We start from the raw sequence: 18,676 nt of genomic DNA on the forward strand, positions 1-18,676 counted from the left end.
ATTTATTTATACTATTTTAGGGGGTCACTTATTAAACTGAAATACACCTGACTTAGTCGCATTTCAGGCGCAGATGGCAGCGCAGCGATTAGTTATGCCGCTATCTATGACTTCGCCCCCTCACAACAGGTCTAAAATGATGGGGGCGACAGGGACGGGACAGAAGGCGTGACGGGGACGGGCCGGAAGGCCCGTCTTATTTACCATTTTCTATGCCTGTTTTAGGCGTCAAAGGTCTAAATGTAAGACAGCTCGGAAGCTGTCTCACATTTAGAACTGGTGCTGGAGGCCCTGAAGTTATGGAGAGGCCAGCGCCTCTTCATAACTTTAGCGGATCCTCCGCCATTTATAGGGCTTATTAAGACCCTTAGTGTCTATTTACTTTTTTGCTTCCCAGAAAACCCCTTTAAGCATTACGCAGTGCCTATTCACAACAATGGGATGTCTGTGCCATGTAGGACAAGAAAGATCCTACAGCACGAGTGACAATCTGTGTAACCACTGTTTACTATGGCCAAAAGGTGAGGTTCCAGTACAGAGGATCTACACAACTCAGAATTCCCTAATAGGGTATCTTAAAAACTGGCTTTTCTAAACTAGACAACCCATTTACTTCATAGGTCATGTTGATATCTACATGTAAGGAATTTTCTGATGTGCAGCTCAGAACCAGTGAGAAGAAAATACTTAATTCACTGAATAAGGATAAAAACAGAGTAACCATCAGGTAATATTGGCAATAGACAACATTTTTAAAGCTGTTTTAAGTAAATTAAGTGTTATAATAAAGTGACTCTTAGGGCTCAAGCACACGACCGCACACGACAGTCCGCAAAAAACGGATCTGCAAAAAAAAGGATGATTTCCATGTGCATTCCATATTTTGCGGAACGGAACAGCTGGCCACTAATAGAACAGTCCTATCCTTGTCCGTAATGCGGACAATTATAGGACATGTTCAACCTCTTTGCGGAACGGACATACGGAAACGGAATGCGCACAGAGTAACTTCCGTTTTTTTTTGCCGGACATGGAAAGAAAATATGTTCGTGTGCATGAGCCCTTAACCAATGGAAACTACATGTGGCCCCCAGCTGTCTGACTTGCAATATGAGCCCTGAGCTCATAGTGTGACTTGTATTTAATTTTAGTTTTATTAATTCAAAGGGAACCTGTCACCTCCCAAAACCATCCCAAGCCGTCCCCAGTACTTGCGTGTAGCCAGCAGTGTGTTTCTGATGATACCTTTCTTCCTGAAGGAAGATACAGAAAAAAGTACTGAAAACGTTGTTTTATCCCCTGCCCGGCGCGCTTCTCTAGTCATGCTTGAAGTCAAGAAGGCAGCGGCCTCCTTGCTTCAAGTCACAGTAACCACACCCCCTTCCCTGCCCCTTTGCTGTGACTGACAGCCGGCTGTTCGGCAAAGGCAGGCGAACTCTCGTGCATAAGCGCTGTCAGTCATAGGCCTCTTTCATACGGGCATCATGTTTTTGGGCCAGATGCGGGTGCGTCGCGGGAAAATGCAAATAAAAAAAGATTTTTTTCGCGCAAATACGTTTTGCACGCGCATGAGAAAAATCGGTAAGTTTGGTACCCAAACCCGAACTTCTTCACAGAAGTTCGGGTTTGGGTTAGGTGTTGAGTAGATTTTATTATTTTCCCTTATAACATGGTTATAAGGGAAAATAATAGCATTCTTAATACAGAATGCATAGTACAATAGGGCTGGAGGGGTTAAAAAATAAAATAAAAATTTAACTCACCTTAATCCACTTGTTCGCGCAGCCCAGCTTCTCTTCTGTCTTTATCTTTGCTGTGCAGTAGGAAAAGGACCTTTGATGACGTCACTGCACTCATCACATGGTCTGTCATATGATCCATCACCATAAAAATATCACATGACCTAACCCCTCAGATGAACACCATAAAAAAAAGCAATTTTTGTTCACCTTACATCACAAAAAGTGTAATACCAAGCGATCAAAAAGTCTTATGCACTCTAAAATAGTACCAATCAAACCGTCATCTCATACCAAAAAAATGAGCCTCTACATAAGACAGTCGCCAAAAAAATATAAAAACTATGGCTTTCAGAATATGGGGACACTAAAAAATATTTTTTTTTCAAAAGGCTTTCTTATGTTATTAATGTTATTAATATTATTAAAACTGAAACAAAAAACCAAAAAAAGTCATATTTGGTATTGTCGCGTCCATAACAACCTGCTCTATAAAAATACCACATGATCTAACCTGTCAGATGAACATTGTAAATAACAAAAATAAAAAAGGTGCCAAAACAGCTATTTTTTGTTATCTTGCCTCACAAAAAGTGCAATATAGAGCAACAAAAAATCATATGTACCCTAAAATAGTACCAACAAAACTGCCACATTATCCCGTAGTTTACAAAATTCTTTTTTGGGATTTTCTACTCTAGGGGTGCATCAGGGGGTCTTCAAATGTGACATGGCAATGCTTTCCAAAAACCATATGGCGTTAATTTCCTTCTGCGCCCTGCCGTGTGCCCGTACAGCAGTTTGCGACCACATATGGGGTGTTTCTGTAAACTACAGAATCAGGGTAATAAATATTGAGTTTTCTTTGGCTGTTAACCATTGCTTTGTTAGCGGAAAAAATTGATTAAAATGGAAAATCTGCCTAAAAAAGTGAAATTCAGAAATTTCATCTACATTTTCCTTTAATTCTTGTGGAACACCTAAGGCTACTTTCACAATGGCGTTTTGGCTTTCCGTTTATGAGATCTGTTCAGGGCTCTCACAAGCGGTCCAAAACGGATCAGTTTTGCCCTAATGCATTCTGAATGGAAAAGTATCCGCTTAGAATGCCTCAGTTCCGTCTCGGCTTGCAGCGTTTTCTTGTCCGTCTGACAAAACTGAGCCAAACGGATCCGTTCTGACACACAATGGAAGTCAATGGGGATGGATCCGTTTTTTATGACACAATCTGGCACAATAGAAAATGGATCCGTCCTCTATTGACTTTCAATGATGTTCAAGACAGATCCGTCTTGGCTATTTTAAAGATAATACAAACTGATCTGTTCTGAACGGATGCAGACGGTCGTATTATCTGAACGGATCCGTCTGTGCAGATCCATGACGGATCCGCACCAAACGCAAGTGTGAAAGTAGCCTAAAGGGTTAGCAAAGTTTGTAAACTCAGTTTTGAATACCGTGTAGTTTCTAAAATGGGGTGATTTATGGGTGGTTTCTAATATGTAAGCCCCAGAAAGTGACTTCAGACCTGAACTGGTCATTAAAAATTTGGTTTTGGAAATTTTCTTAAAAATTTTAAGATTTGCTTCTAAATTTAAAGCCTTCTAACGTCCCAAAAAAATAAAATGTCATTTTCAAAATGATCCAAACATGAAGTAGACATATTGGGAATGTAAAGTAATAACTATTTTTGGAGGTATAACTATCTATTATCTATCTATTATAAAAGTAGAGAAATTGAAATTTGCTAATTTTTCCAAATTTTGGGTAAATTTGGTATTTTTTTATAAATAAAAATAAAATACACTGCTCAAAAAAATAAAGGGAACACTTAAACAACACGATGTAACTCCAAGTCAATCACACTTCTGTGAAATCAAACTGTCCACTTAGGAAGCAACACTGAGTGACAATCAATTTCACATTTTGTTGTGCAAATGGGATAGACAACAGGTGGAAATTATAGGCAATTAGCAAGACACCCCCAATAAAGGAGTGGTTCTGCAGGTGGTGACCTGACCACTTCTCAGTTCTTATGCTTCCTGGCTGATGTTTTGGTCACTTTTGAATGCTGCCGGTGCTTTCACTCTAGTGGTAGCATGAGACGGAGTCTACAACCCACACAAGTGGCTCAGGTAGTGCAGCTTATCCAGTATGGCACATCAATGCGAGCTGTGGCAAGAAGGTTTGCTGTGTCTGTCAGCGTAGTGTCCAGAGCATGGAGGCGCTACCAGGAGACAGGCCAGTACATCAGGAGACGTGGAGGAGGCCGTAGGAGGGCAACAACCCAGCAGCAGGACCGCTACCTCCGCCTTTGTGCAAGGAGGAACAGGAGGAGCACTGCCAGAGCCCTGCAAAATGACCTCCAGCAGGCCACAAATGTGCATGTGTCTGCTCAAACGGTCAGAAACAGACTCCATGAGAGTGATATGAGGGTCCGACGTCCACAGGTGGGGGTTGTGTTTCTTTAAACTACAGAATCCGGGCAATAAATATTGAGTTTTGTTTGGCTGTTAACCCTTGCTTTGTTACTGGAAAAAATTGATTAAAATTGAAAATTTGCCCAAAAATTCTGAAATTTCATCTCCATTTGCCAATAACTCATGTGGAACACCTAAAGGGTTAACAAAGTTTGCAAAATCAGTTTTGAATACCTTGAGGGGTGTAGTTTCTAGAATAGGGTCATTTTTGGGTGGTTTCTATTATGTAAGCCTCGCAAAGTGACCTAAAAATTGGGTTTTTGAAAATTTCTGAAAAATTTCAAGATTTGCTTCTAAACTTCTAAGCCTCGTAACATCCCCAAAAAATAAAATATCATTCCCAAAATGATCCAAACATGAAGTAGACATATGGGGAATGTAAAGTAATAACTATTTTTGGAGGTATTACTATGTATTATAGAAGTAGAGAAATTGAAACTTGGAAATTTGCAATTTTTTACAAATATTTGGTAAATTTGGTATTTTTTTTATAAATAAAAACAAATTTTTTTACTTCATTTTACCAGTGTCATGTAGTACAATATGTGACGAAAAAACAATCTCAGAATGGCCTGGATAAGTCAAAGCGTTTTAAAGTTATTACCACTTAAAGTGACACTGGTCAGATTTGCAAAAAAGGGGTTAAAGGGGTTGTCCAGGGTCAAACTTATTTTTTTTAAATCATCTTACTCACCTTTAATTGCCGAGTCTATGTTCCCAAGATGGTTTTAGGTAGCTTTTACACTGGAGCATGGCTCCTACAGTCTCCAACAGATTGTTTACATATCTGTTTATCTGTGCGATCACTTCCTGCCGCACTGCACTGTGGGTCGCAGTGCAGGGCGGCATCTCCTAGTTTCTACTGTCTAACATCGCATTCCTGCACTCGCCCCCTCATACATATTCATGCCTCCTGCATATCGTCCACTCCTCCATCGATCTGCCCCCCTCATACATATTTATCCTCCTGCCTCCATTCATTATAAAGCTCCATGCCCGGTGAAGTTACCGGACTGGAGGGACGGGGCTTAGCGCAATGTCGGCCTGCCTAGTTACCGCCCCTATATCCTCTCTGCATAATTACCTAGGCTGCCAGTGATGTCACCGGGCTCCCTGAGCAGTGGAACAGGAGGCTTTGCTCACCTGCCAGGGACCCGGTACGTCACTGAAGACCAGAAAATACTCACTACCGGCCAAGAATTTACTGGATGAAAACGGGGCTTGAGGAATATGTTCAAAAGGTAGTGCATGCATGTTTGTAATGTGTATGTCAGTAGATTACTATTAGACCAATGTCCCCCAATCCCGGACAACCCCTTTAAAAGAACCACTATTTGTGGACCCCTGATTAGACTGTAAGTCTGAAAGAAAACTTTGTAAGACAAAGAAGAGAGACAGGAGGCAGCACCCTCAGTTACTGTCCAGAGGAAGAGGGCGCTGAGCCCTTGAAACGCGTAGACAAAGAAATAAAAGTAACATTCTTCATCACCCAGTATACCTCCTTGATTCCTGATGACATTACTGATAGAGATGAGCGAATTTCATATTTAGAAATTCGTTCAGGCTTCATTTGGTGGTAAATGCAGAATTGCGTTATGGATTCCGTTACCACAAAATCCCCTGCGTAACGGAAACGGGACGGATCTGTTTTACAGCCCATAGACTTCTATTATGATGGAATGAATAACAGAATGCCTCTAAAGGCATTCCGTCATAGAATTCCATTATGGTCCGTGGTAACGGAATCTATAACGCAATTCTGCTTTTACCACCAAAGGAAGCGTGAACAAATTTCAAAATATGAAATTCGCTCATCTCTAATCTCCGATCCTGTTTTCCACGCTTATTGAAAGAAAACTTTGAAATTTAAGAACAAAATACAGTAAATTTAAAGGACTATTCTAATGTTAGACATTTATTTCCGTAATGTATTCCTTGTAGTAATCCTATCTCCATTTTGACTAAAATGCAACTTTGATTTTTATACTGGTGAGGTGTTCAGAGCACCAGGGGGCAGGCTTAGTCACTCAGAGCACTTCTTCACCTCCGCCATTTAGCTTTAGTCACTCCCTCTCTCCCACTGGTTGACAAGGCCAAGTGCAGCAGCACACACAGGAGGCGTGGAGAGGATGGAAGTGGTAGCCTTGTGAGAGGTGGTGTACCAGGTACCCAGGACAAACCCTGATGATAGGATCCTACCTGATGGAAGGTGGGTTGCCATTAGTGTTGTATGATGGGTGAGGGGCAAGGCTGGAAATGTTGAAAAGGCAGCAAAAATGATAGGTGCAGAGGTAGTGCAATTGAACAACAAACAAGTCTTTACTGAAACATCAGCAGGGTTCATATCCATTCAGTGGAAATGCAGGCAATGTACTATGGAGTACATTGCAGGAGCTCTCTGACTCACATTCCAGTACAACAGTTTGAACATCCCAATCCAGCCGAGGGGTGTAATTCTCTATGTTTAGTTGCGGGGTGCAGACCTTATAACAGACCTATATCTGTCCCTGTTTTGCTGATAAGAGCAAGACTTCAGGTTCAGATAGTGTCACGACCATGGTATGGCCTTGACTCCTGAACCGCATGCAGTTGCCTGTGGTCTGGAGTTGTTGTCAATCACAGGTGAGGGCTGAAGTATTTTGCCTCACCTGTGGTTGCTGCTGGCAACATTAGGTTTGTGGCAGTAGAGCAGCTGGAGCTGGTTGCTAGGCTGCTCGCTGTCATTGCATGCGGTTGCACCTGGCAACCTGTCTTTTAGGTGTGCCTTGTGTTTGTCTGGTGTGCACAGGGTTTTAGTTGTGTGCACTTTCTCCTTTAAGTGGCTGTCTTCCCTTCCCTGGTGTGAGAAGGGTTAATTCCCTTCTGTGTGTGAACACTGGGTGTGTCTGTGTGGGTGTGGCCACTTTGGGCTATAACGCCTCAGTTGAGACCTGATGTCTGTAGGGTACTCCAGCCTTGTTTGTAAGCTGGAGGCACCCTCCTGGTCCCTTATACCAACTGTCAGTGAGGGCCACCCTTGTGGTCATAAGCAAAGTGTTGTTATGTGATGTTATGTTTATGTGGTGTCTATTAGTGCAGCTATGGTTCTGTCTTCCTGTGTGTTTATGTGTGCTGTGTCCTGTTATGTCTGTGTGTGGACTTCAGCACTTGTGCCCAGGGATCCAGTCAGTGTGTCTGTGGCAGGTAGGGGTGGAAGTCTTTCACTCTCCTGCCATATCCATAGTCTGTTTATGTTTATATCCCTTTGCAGCTCGGCCAGTTTTAGACTCCTGTTTCTCCGCATCCAGGAGGAACAGGTGGTCTACCCAGCTCCTAGTTCAGGGATCGGCGGAGGGTGAGTAGGGATCCGAGGTTCCTGAGCATGAGCCCTCCTACCATCAAGGTCGGCTCATGCAGCTAGGAGTCAGGGTCAGATTAGGGGTGCGTTAGGAGGTGACCTGCTCCCTAATTCTACTGTCCTGGCCGAGCAGCGACTAACATCTCGTGGCATCGCACGGCTGAGGGTTTTCCCCATCATCAGCCGTGACAGATACTCTTTAAAGAGAGACTCTTAACTGAAACTTCAGCTACACTTCAAAGAAAAGTACTATAGAATTTAATAAAGTTTTGAATAAGTTAAAAAAAAAAGGTGGAGTGTAGTTTTATTTATTTTGGTACATAAAAGTACAATTCATATTTTACTGCTGTGTGCTGCTGCTCCTCCCCCTGAGCTGGCAGAAGAAGAGCTGTCTGGTCTGCTGCTGTGTGCCCTTTTTTCTACCCCTTGACACATTTTGTGCCCTATCTACTACTTTTTATGGTTGGCAAAGAAACCGTGGAGTCTAAAAGAAAAGCATAAAAAATCTGCCTAAAAAACCCACGTAATTTTGAGGCCTAAAAATCGGCTTTGATTCAACGTTGACTTTTTACACGTATATTTTGCAAATCAGCCTTGTGAACTGACCCTAAATGTTTTTAGCAGTCATCTATTGGGTCACTGCACAGGCATCATCACAGTTCTAATGCTCAGCCCTGAAATCTTGCACATGTGCCGACAAGAGTTCAGTCAGTGCAGTTCAGATCTCAGAAATGAAGACAAATAAGATCTACTATGCATGTTCACAGAGTAATAATGGAATTAAGTGGGCTGTTCTGGCATAGAAGAAAGGAGCATGCAAAAACAGCTCCACTCTTGGTCTGTTCAGTTATGCATCGCATCCCCTAGAAACCCTAGTCATGGGACAGTTCAATGTGCAATACTTTTTTCCTAAAGTTGGAAACATTTTTGACATTTAAAACTCATGCACGGTTAACTCTCTAAATTGATATTTTTCCACTTTTGATTAAACATGACAGACATGTACATGTACGGCGGATGTGGGGTCTTTAAAGATGATATCTGCTTCTTTAGATGACCGATTGCCATAGCTAGCGGGTGCTTGCTGTTTCATACAGCAGACACCCGCGGCTAATGTCTGTAATCGGCGGAAATGTGAATGCAGACATTTTAACCCTCAGATCCCGTGGTTAAATGTGACCACTGCCTCTGAGAAGCATGGTCACCAGAAGCACGCACTTTACAGGCAGGAACTCTGGAGTTTGGGGAAGGTATTCCTTAAAAGTAATGATCCTGACCCTGTACTAGGCTTCCAGGCTCATTACTTGTATATTACAATTCAGGCCAGCAAGTGGCAACATTAAATTGTAATATTGCTATTTTGGTATAGGTTACCCTATACACATTGCAATCTAATGATTGCGTGTTGTGGTCCACTTAGGAACCTAAAAAAACAAGTAAAAAAAAGTTTTAAAATCTATAAAAAAAATATATAAAAATTCTAATTAAGGGGGTTTCAAAATACTTAAACAATAAAAAAAAAATCTACATCATGGACATAGCTGCATGCAAAAATGCCCATACTATTAAAATATAAAAAAAAAAAGTATCCCATAGAGTGGAAGGCGAAATGGAAAATAAAAATGGCTGATTCGCCAATTTTTCATCACTTTACTTCTTCAAAAAACAGAATAAAAAGTGATCAAAATGTCATACACCCCCCAAAATGGTATTATCAAAAACTACAGATCGTCCTGCAATTAAATGAGCCATCACACATCTCTGTAGACATAAATATAAAAAAGTTATGGGAGTCAGAATATGGCAATGAAAATATTTATTTCTTCAAAAGTATTAAAACGCAAGAAAAACTTAGCACATATGCAATCACCGTAATTGTACTGGCCTGGAGAATAAAGAGCACAAGTCAGTTTTACGACATAATGAACGCCTTAAAAATAAAACCCATAAAACTGTGGTGGAATTGTTTTTTTTCCAGTTCCACCCATTTGGAATATTTTCCCAGCTTCCCTCTACATTCTATGCAATATTAAATGGTGCCATTAGAAAGTGCAACTTGTCGCGCAAAAAACAAGCCCTCATATCGCTATGTGAACAGAAAAATAAAAAAGTGATGGCTCTGTGAAGGCAGGGATTAAAAAACTGAAAATCACAGGGTCCTGAAAGGGGTAAATGAAAAGACAGTTCACAAGTGATCAGATTGTTGGTCTTATAATTACATTCTTTGGCCCTGATTTATCAACAGGGGCCAATTTGAACTGAAAAATAAAAAATGTATGGGTCCGGGAATGCAGGGAGCAAAAGACAAAAACAAAAAATCGATGTCAGGATAGGGTTAAAAGTGGCACACGGAGAAGGCATCATGGCTGCAGGGTGCCTGATGTTTCGGAAGCAGACACCCTGGGGCTAATGCTTGTGATCAGCAATAACGCCAATCACAGGCATTTAACCCCTCAGATGCCGTGGTCAGTTGTGACCATGGCATCTGAGGTGTCTTTGCCTGGGAATGCTCTGCTGGGATGGAGAATCTGTATTGTAGTGGTGATAGGCTGGAGCCTGTGCGAGTTTACCCTGCCTATCACAGGAATATTCCAATGCAGGACTGCAGGTGTCACTTCCCCCAAAAAGTTCATAAAAACTGATCAAAATGTCATACACACTCCAAAATATGTTGATCGATAAAAACTACAGATCGCTCTGCAGAAGATGAGTCCTTATTCAGCTCTGGGGATGTAAAAAAAAGTTATGGGGTCAGAATATGATGATATTTTTTTACAAAGCTTTTTTTTTTATTAAGTTTTAAAACACAAGAAAAACTATATAAATTGGTATAGCTGTGATCATACTGGCCCAGGGACACTGGCGGATCCAGTGGGGGGGCAACGGGGCAATTGCCCCACCCGAGCTGGCGGCGCGGCCCTGCTCACAAGTGGGGGGCGGCGGCGGCAGGACACGGGAGATACAGATGGCTGTGCTGCGGTGGGGAAGGGAGAGGCGTGTCCCTTCCCTGTGTCTCTGATAGGCTGTCGGCACTAGGCCGACAGCCTATCAGTAGCCAGCACAGGCGGAGCGATGACGTCATTGCGCCGCCTGAGCCGCACAGCGCGGACACAGGCCGGAAGAGGCTTGCATCGCATCGCTGACATGGAGGTAAGTATAAGTGTTTTTTTTTTATATATATGTACAATAGATTTACTGGCACATGGGGGGGGCTCTTATTACTGGCACATGATGGGGGGGGGCTCTTGTTACTGGCACATGATGGGGGGTCTCTTATTACTGGCACATGATGGGGGGGCTCTTGGTACTGGTGCATAATGGGGGGGCCCTTGTTACTGGCACATGATTGGGGGGGCTCTTATTACTGGCACATGATTGGGGGGGGGCTCTTGTTACTGGCACATTTTGGGGGGGCTCTTATTACTGGCACATGATGGGTGGTGCTTTCATTTCTGGCACATGATTGGGGGGGCTCTTATTACTGACACATGATGGAGGGGTTCTTATTACTGGCACATGATTGGGGGTGCTCTTGTTACTGGCACATGATTAGGGGCATCTATGGGGGCACATTTTACTGGCACATTATTGGGGGCACTTATTACTGGCACATTATTGGTGGGCACTATAGGGACGTCTACTCAGGCCACAAAGAAGGGGTATTTTATATGGGGGGCTCTGTACAGTAGCATTTTATACTGCGACACACTATGGTGGGTACTATGGGGAAGGGGGGGGAGTACTATGGGGTCATCTACGGGGGGCACTAAGAAGGGGTATTTTGTACTTGCAAATTATGGGGGACACTGAGGGCATCTACTGGGGAACTATATATGGGGCATTTAATACTGGTACATTATGGGGGCCACTAGGAGGAGGGGGGGGGGAGCACTATGGGGCATTTACTGGGGGCACTATATAGGGGTATTTTATACTGGCACATTATGGGGGTACTATGGGGACATTAGCTCAACTGGGGGCATTACAAGGGGGTATTTTTTGCACTGTCACATTATAAAGAGAATTATTTCTACTGAAGGCGGGGAATTATAGTGGGCTTTATTACTCCCCCATGGTATGACCCCCTAGTAGCAGCACAGCTTCTCCCCGCTCTGCTATTTCTATCACTCTTCTCCAAATCCTTATTATGAAATCTTTCTCATTAGGATAAAACACAACATCAGCTCCACTGAGCCCCCCAGCCAAAGTGTTGAAGTGGTGTCCGAGATCCCCAAGGACCAAGCCAAGTAATTGTAAGTTTTCATGTGAAATATATTTGTTATACACATATAGCATACACTGTGCCACACAATATACAGTATACCTCTACACTGTGTAGTCTGTTCTATAACCACCATTGTTTTGTGACGGCGGACAGAAAATAATCTGGAAGTGCCCCTCCCGAGACCAGGCTCTGGATCCGCCACTGCCCAGGGAATTAAGGAAACTCAGAAAAATGAAACCCATAAAACTAAAACTATTATGCCATAAAACTATGGCATAATTGTGTTTTGTTTTTTTCAACCTATTTGGAATTTTTTCCCCGCTTCCCACTATATTGTATGCAATATTAAATGATGATATTAGAAAATGCAACTTGTCCCATAAAAATCTAGCTCTAATATGTCTATGTGAACGAAAATTTTAAAAGTTATGGCTCTAAAAAGGCAGGAAGTAAAAAGTGAAAACGCAAAAATTGAAATTGCCATGTCCTCGGGGGATTAATTCATATAACTTATCAAGGTTTGACTTGTAAATATTATCTTAAAAGCCATACTCAAAGTAGTTTATGTGACCCAGCAGGTTCCGCAAACCCACATTAACCACACATAACACTCCTATAGGAGAAAGTTTTTAATATGCTTACCATTCAGAAGTTGTGTGTATTGGCTTCTTAGGAGCCTGGTCACGTGACACTCCTTCTGAAAATTCAGTGTTACAGCAGTGGGTGTAGAACAGGGATGCCCAACCTGCAGCAATCCAACAGTTGCAAAACTGCAACTCCCAGCATGCCTGGACAGCCTACAGCTATTAGGGCATGCTGGGAGTTTTAGTTTTGGAACAGCTAGAGGGCCGCAGGTTGAGCATCCTTAGTGTAGAACCACTGTGTCAACCAACAGGTTTGATTCTGGGTTAATCCTAAGGGCGTTATCATGGTAGTCCCATGGTTTTCACCCTTTAACCCCTGGGATCTGGACTACACTGCAGGGAAACCACCAGACTGCTACCTCCTGGAGTAGTCCCTGTGGTTGACAGTTGACCCATGGGTGTCAGAGACTTTGGTGTGTATCACTGAGGGATCCAGCAAAACCATAGGGACAGGCTGAGGTCAGGGCAGGCAGAGTACATGTGAATCTGTGAAACAGGCCAAAGTTCGAGCCTGCAGCAAAGGGTCGATAGATGCACAGGTCGGGTCAGGCAGAGGTTTGTACACAGGCAGACTAACGGAACAGCACACCTTCGCAGGAACAAGCAAGTTAAATAAACCCATTGTGCATGCATCTTTCCACAGGGGAAGGTGCCTTAAAGAGGACCTTTCACCTTGAAAAACATTGTGAACTAAGTATGCTGCCATGGAGAGCGGCACCCGGGGATCTCACTGCACTTACTATTATCCCTGGGCGCCGCTCCGTTCTCCCGTTATCCCCTCCGGTATCTTTACTCACTAAGTTATAGTAGGCAGTGTCTGCCCTTGTCCTGTGGGCGTCTGCTTCTCCTAGGCTGTATCGCTGGCCAATCGCAGCGCACAGCTCACAGCCTGGGAGAAAAAAAACTCCCAGGCTGTGAGCTGTGCGCTGCGATTGGCCAGCGCTGCAGCCTAGGGGGGAGGGGGGGGGAGACGCCCACAGGACAAGGGCAGACACCGCCTACTATAACTTAGTGAGTAAAGATACCAGAGGACATAACGGGAGAACGGAGCGGCGCCCAGGGATAATAGTAAGTGCAGTGAGATCCCCGGGCGCTGCTCTCCATGGCAGCATACTTAGTTCACAATGTTTTTCAAGGTGAAAGGTCCTCTTTAAAGGGGTTGTCTCACTTCAGCAAATGGCATTTATTATGTAGAGGAAGTTAATACAAAGCTTTTACTAATGTATTGTGATTATCCATATTGCCTCTTTTGCTGACTTGATTCATTTTTCCATCACATTATACATTGCTCGTTTCCAGTGGTTACGACCACCCTGCAATCTATCAGTGGTGATCGTGCTTGCCCACTATAGGAAAAAGCACTAGCCTATGTGCGATCCCACGGTCCCAGCCACCAGAGAGGTCGGTTTGCAAGCACAGCCACAGCTACTGGATTGCAGGGTGGTCGTAACCATGGAAACAAACAGTTTATAATGTGATGGAAAATGAATCAAGCCAGCATAAGCAATATGGACAATCACAATACCTTAATAATTGCATTGTATTAACTTTCTCTACATGATAAATGCCACTGGCTGAAGTGAGACAACCCCTTTAAGTACCCCAGGAGACCACAATTGGGATTCTCATTTCTGGGCCCACTGCTGGAGAAACAGCGGGTCTAGACCACCAAACAAGATGCAAAAAATCCAGTAGGGTAAGTGGAACGGTGCCAGTGTCCACCAATTTTTGCTTTGGGCAGCATCGTTTCCTTTAACAGTTTTCCAGCATGGACTATGCATCGGCCAACATGTGAACAGGGCCAGAACTGTTTGGCTCCCTGGCGCATGTGCAAATGAGGTGGATTCTTGAATTTGTGCATGCACAAGGGAGAGGAAAACTTTTGGTTCCATTTACAGCAGAAGTACATCCTGCCAAAAGCCCAGGCCAGAAACCTGGTAAAGGATATGTAACACTGACAGCCTGTGCTTCAGGTACCTCCCTGCTTCTGGCAGGCACAGCCAGTGGAAAACTAACCTGGCTCCCCACTGTGGTTCCTCGTTGGTCCATGCCTGCCAGCATCATTCTGCTCCTTAATGGCAGACGCAGGCCTCTAGAGTAGTATTCTGGCAGGGCTAAGGCTTCTTCTTCATCTGCAGTCTCATTCCCTCTGGCTCCTACAGGGCCTGCGTGCATGCATGAATGCATGCTAATCAGTTCCTCTATAGCGGAGACCAGATCCCTGTATAGAGGTTAAAGGCTGAGTACCAGGAGGGCACTTAGATAACGCTCTTAGCAGTAGCCATAAGTCAAATCTGTTCAGTGACACAGTGAGTCCACAGTGGGATGTGATGTTGTCGGAAGCTGGTTTTCAGATGAGGAGCATCACTTGGCCGTTTTCCCAAGAGACCAATCCATGTAATTTTGGAACGGTAAGAATATTGCAAACCTTCTCCTACAGGGTAATATGTGTAGTGAAGGTGGATTTGTGGGACCCATCTGGGTCCCGTTAAAACCCATTTTAAGACTATTATATTCTAATATCTCTTGTTTTAAAAAATGTAGGTTTCCAATGGAAGGGAAGATAAAATCTAAGGAAATGAAAGTTAATTGGTAAGCAATTTATATGGATCTTTCATCCTAATAATAATTCAGATTATTACAAAGATATATACATATAAACATACAGTATGTTACAGAGTGTTAGCACATGCAATACTGACACTTTGCAATATACATTTCTGCTTCTGCTACAAGATGTACAAGGCAGCAGGGGGCTGTCAGAGCAACTGCGTGTTTTATTGTACACCGCCACACAGGTGAGCTCCATAGAGTAATACACAACTAGTCTTGTACATCTGCAGCTGCTCTTTGCTCCACTTTACATCTTGTAGCTGCTTGCAAAGGCAGAACCCATAGGGTATGGTCACACATTCTGTAATTGTTATGGATTCTTTGCAGCATACAGTAAGTGCATTCAGGAAAATCCACAGCATTAATATTAGCACTAAAGTGGATGAGATTCCATAAACATCATCTACACGCTGCAGAAAAAAAACCACTGTAAACTAACTTGCACTGCAGATATTCAAATTGTAGCATGTCAATTTATGCTGCTGGTTTTACCTGTAGCTTCTACCTTTGCAATATAAAGGTTGGACCCACAATCCCTGTAGAAATGGCGCCACAAAAAACATCACTTTCAGGAGATTTTTCAGGCAGATTTTTGGTAGATCTGCGCAATTTCCACTGTGGCTGTAACTTATGGTCATACCGACACAATAAATTACATTACAAGGCTTCATATTATAAGATAAGTGGCATCAGAAATTGTAGTACTAGTACTTACTTGAGCTTCTTACCAAAAGACACTAAATAATTACAGTGCCCATAAGATGCAGCAAGTTTCAGAGGAAGAGAATAAGAAAAACATATTTTTCATTAGCACAAAACCAAAACAGGCCTCAATACAACAACAAATCAGGGTATGTATATTGACCAAAACATATACCTATAATGTGGCTCACTCACAAAGAACAAAGACATACCCAATATAGTCAAAAATATATCCACTTTATTGCATAAAAATCCATGTACACAATATATAACAATATAATAGTAATGATGAAAAGAAAACAACAGATGTATAAGGGTGCCAGAATCACCTGACCTATGCTGCTACTACCCCCAAAAAGATCTTCCACATGTCAAGTGTCACCATATCCAAAGAATATACACTATAAAACATGAATATCACAAAACCGTCTACCTGTTCCTACATGCATGGGTATATCCCTCAGTACGGGTAGATACCTATATCAAGTTTACATTTAGGAAGTGTGTAATAATACTCCTTGATAAATATTGCCCAAAACAATGGTACAGCATGAGCCCAGGAATAAGCAACGCGACGGAGAAAATGGGGGGAAAAATAGACAAAACAGAAAAAAGAAGAATAAAAACAGAAAAAAGAAAAGTTAAAGATAGAAGAGAAACCCACCACCCACAACCTGGTCAGGAAAGCCAATAACAATGTGACCAAAATTTGCCACAATATTATGTACAATACATACCACAGGACATGATTGGGGGTGTACAGAGCAGCGCAAGTAATCGAAAATACCTTGACGTGCATTTCGCCTCTGCTACGTTTTGTGATATTCATGTTTTATAGTGTATATTCTTTGGATATGGTGACACTTGACATGTGGAAGATCTTTTTGGAGGTAGTAGCAGCATAGGTCACCCTTATACATCTGTCGTTTTCCTTTCATCATTACTATTATATTGTTATATATTGTGTGCATTGATTTTTATGCAATAAAGTGGATATATTTTTGACTATATTGAGTATGTCTTTGTTGTTTGTGAGTGAGCAACATTATAGTTATATATTTTTCATTAGACCTCATATCAGACCACCAATGAGACCCCTAATGTTAATAAGACCCTCAATCAGACCTCAGATCAGACGCCCAATCAGACCTCAGCACAGAGTGCCTCTTGTAGGGCGAAAAATACGGTATATAGATGTAACATAATAGACTATTATGATATTATTTTTTGTAGTCTCATACAGGCTCAGCTTGGATGTCTTCCCGTTCAAGATTTTTCTTTGACCCAAGATATGGCAAAGATTTTCAGACATGGCACACGAGTGGCTAAATGTATGTGTATACATACTGTATTACATGTTTTCCAACTTATCACAATAAAATTTTAGCTTTTTATGACCCTAAATATTAACCAATTTACGAAATTTTGATTATAGACCTGTCTGAGTATTTAGCATTACAAGAAACGAAATTCATTGCATTTCTTAATGCAATAATTCTGACCAAGTGCTTCAGGTGCAAATTGTGGGAAAATTCATTACATGTATCCAAACAATTGGATAAAATTGGTAAGTGTGTATAATATTAATGTTTATTTCAAGGAATCCAATAAGCATGAAAGGGAAACATATGGGGACAGATTTACCAAACCTACAGACAGGGCCATGCATAGAGACCCATAGCAAAACTTAGTAATGCTCCTCCCTGTCCCACTAAGTATGCATGCAACAATCACTCCCAGGCAATGCAAAGCACAATGGCCCAGATTTATTATGAATTAGTTTTTTTTTATTGAACAGAATACATTTTAATAAAAAAAAACTGCATCTGACCCACTTTATTCTATTTCTGTCCAGAAAAGTGAAATGTAAATGAATAGTGCCATCTGCTGTCAGTTCTTTTCCTCGTATCTCTGTCCACCTCACTGAGGTAAAACCACATGCTCAGTTCTATCCTTCAACCTCCAACAGCCCTATCTTTTGTTAGGCCTCTTTTACATGAGCCTGAGACGGATTATGTCAGGGTCTGCAGGATAGGTTAGGTCTCAGGATAGGTCATCAGTATCTGATGGTGGGGGTCCGACACCCAGCACCTCTGCCAATCAGCTGTTTGAGGAGGAGGCGGCACTCCATGCAAGAGCTGCATCCTCTTCATTACACTGCGTTTCGTCTCCCTTGCAGTGGAGGGGCAGTATAGGTACAAGTACTCAGTCCATTCAAGTACTTGTAATTACACTATGCTTCCGAGATGACATGCAGTGTAATGAAGAGGAAGTATCACTTGCATGAGCGCTACCTCCTCTTCAAACAGCTTATCGGCGCGGGTGCCGAGTGTTGGACCCCGCCATTCAGATATTGATGACCTATCCAGAGGATAGGTCAATATATACTGCCTGCACAACCCCTTTAAATGGACCAGTCCTGCATGTAAAACGGATGAACATAGAAAATGCTGCAATTTTTCCTGAACGGACAGAAGGGCAGTGGAAAACAATGCTCAAGTGCACATACCCATTGAAGTGAATGGATCAGGATTGAGTCCGCATGCTGTCCTTTGTAAAAAACAGATTGCATCTGGATGGAAAACTTGCTAGCGTGAAATAAGCTTTAGAAGCTTTGACAATTACAGGACATGTCTCTGAGCTTCCAGCTTCAAATAAATCTAGCAGAGCAATTAGAACAATAAAAGGGGAGATCTCTAGTTCCATGTGAGGTACAGGGCTGGTTTGTTAGAAAGAAATTGTCATGTACTATATATGATTACACAGCTTCAATATCTTTGTGTAATGCCTTTGTGATCACTGGTAACAAACATTTCTCGTGCATGGCATTGGGGGACACAGCACCATGGGTATATGCCCAGCTGCCACTAGGAGGCTGACACTAGAAACAAAAAAAGTGTTGGCTCCACCCAGATAGGCTATACCCCTCTGCCAGA

At 42.5% G+C, this 18,676-nt stretch overlaps 1 protein-coding gene across 1 annotated transcript in view; it reads left to right on the forward strand.

The window, feature by feature from the left end:
- The window catches only part of HFM1 (helicase for meiosis 1), a 204,098-nt gene that overhangs the window by 145,245 nt on the left and 40,177 nt on the right, over positions 1-18,676 (forward strand). The window contains exons 23-26 of the mRNA XM_040408743.1: positions 621-727; positions 14,970-15,017; positions 16,974-17,071; positions 17,176-17,307. Coding sequence (XP_040264677.1) covers positions 621-727; positions 14,970-15,017; positions 16,974-17,071; positions 17,176-17,307 — 385 coding nt within the window. The remainder of the gene's footprint in view (positions 1-620; positions 728-14,969; positions 15,018-16,973; positions 17,072-17,175; positions 17,308-18,676) is intronic.

This window comes from Bufo bufo, chromosome 9 (assembly GCF_905171765.1).
Source record: "Bufo bufo chromosome 9, aBufBuf1.1, whole genome shotgun sequence".
In the NCBI taxonomy this organism is placed as follows: Eukaryota; Metazoa; Chordata; class Amphibia; order Anura; family Bufonidae; genus Bufo; species Bufo bufo.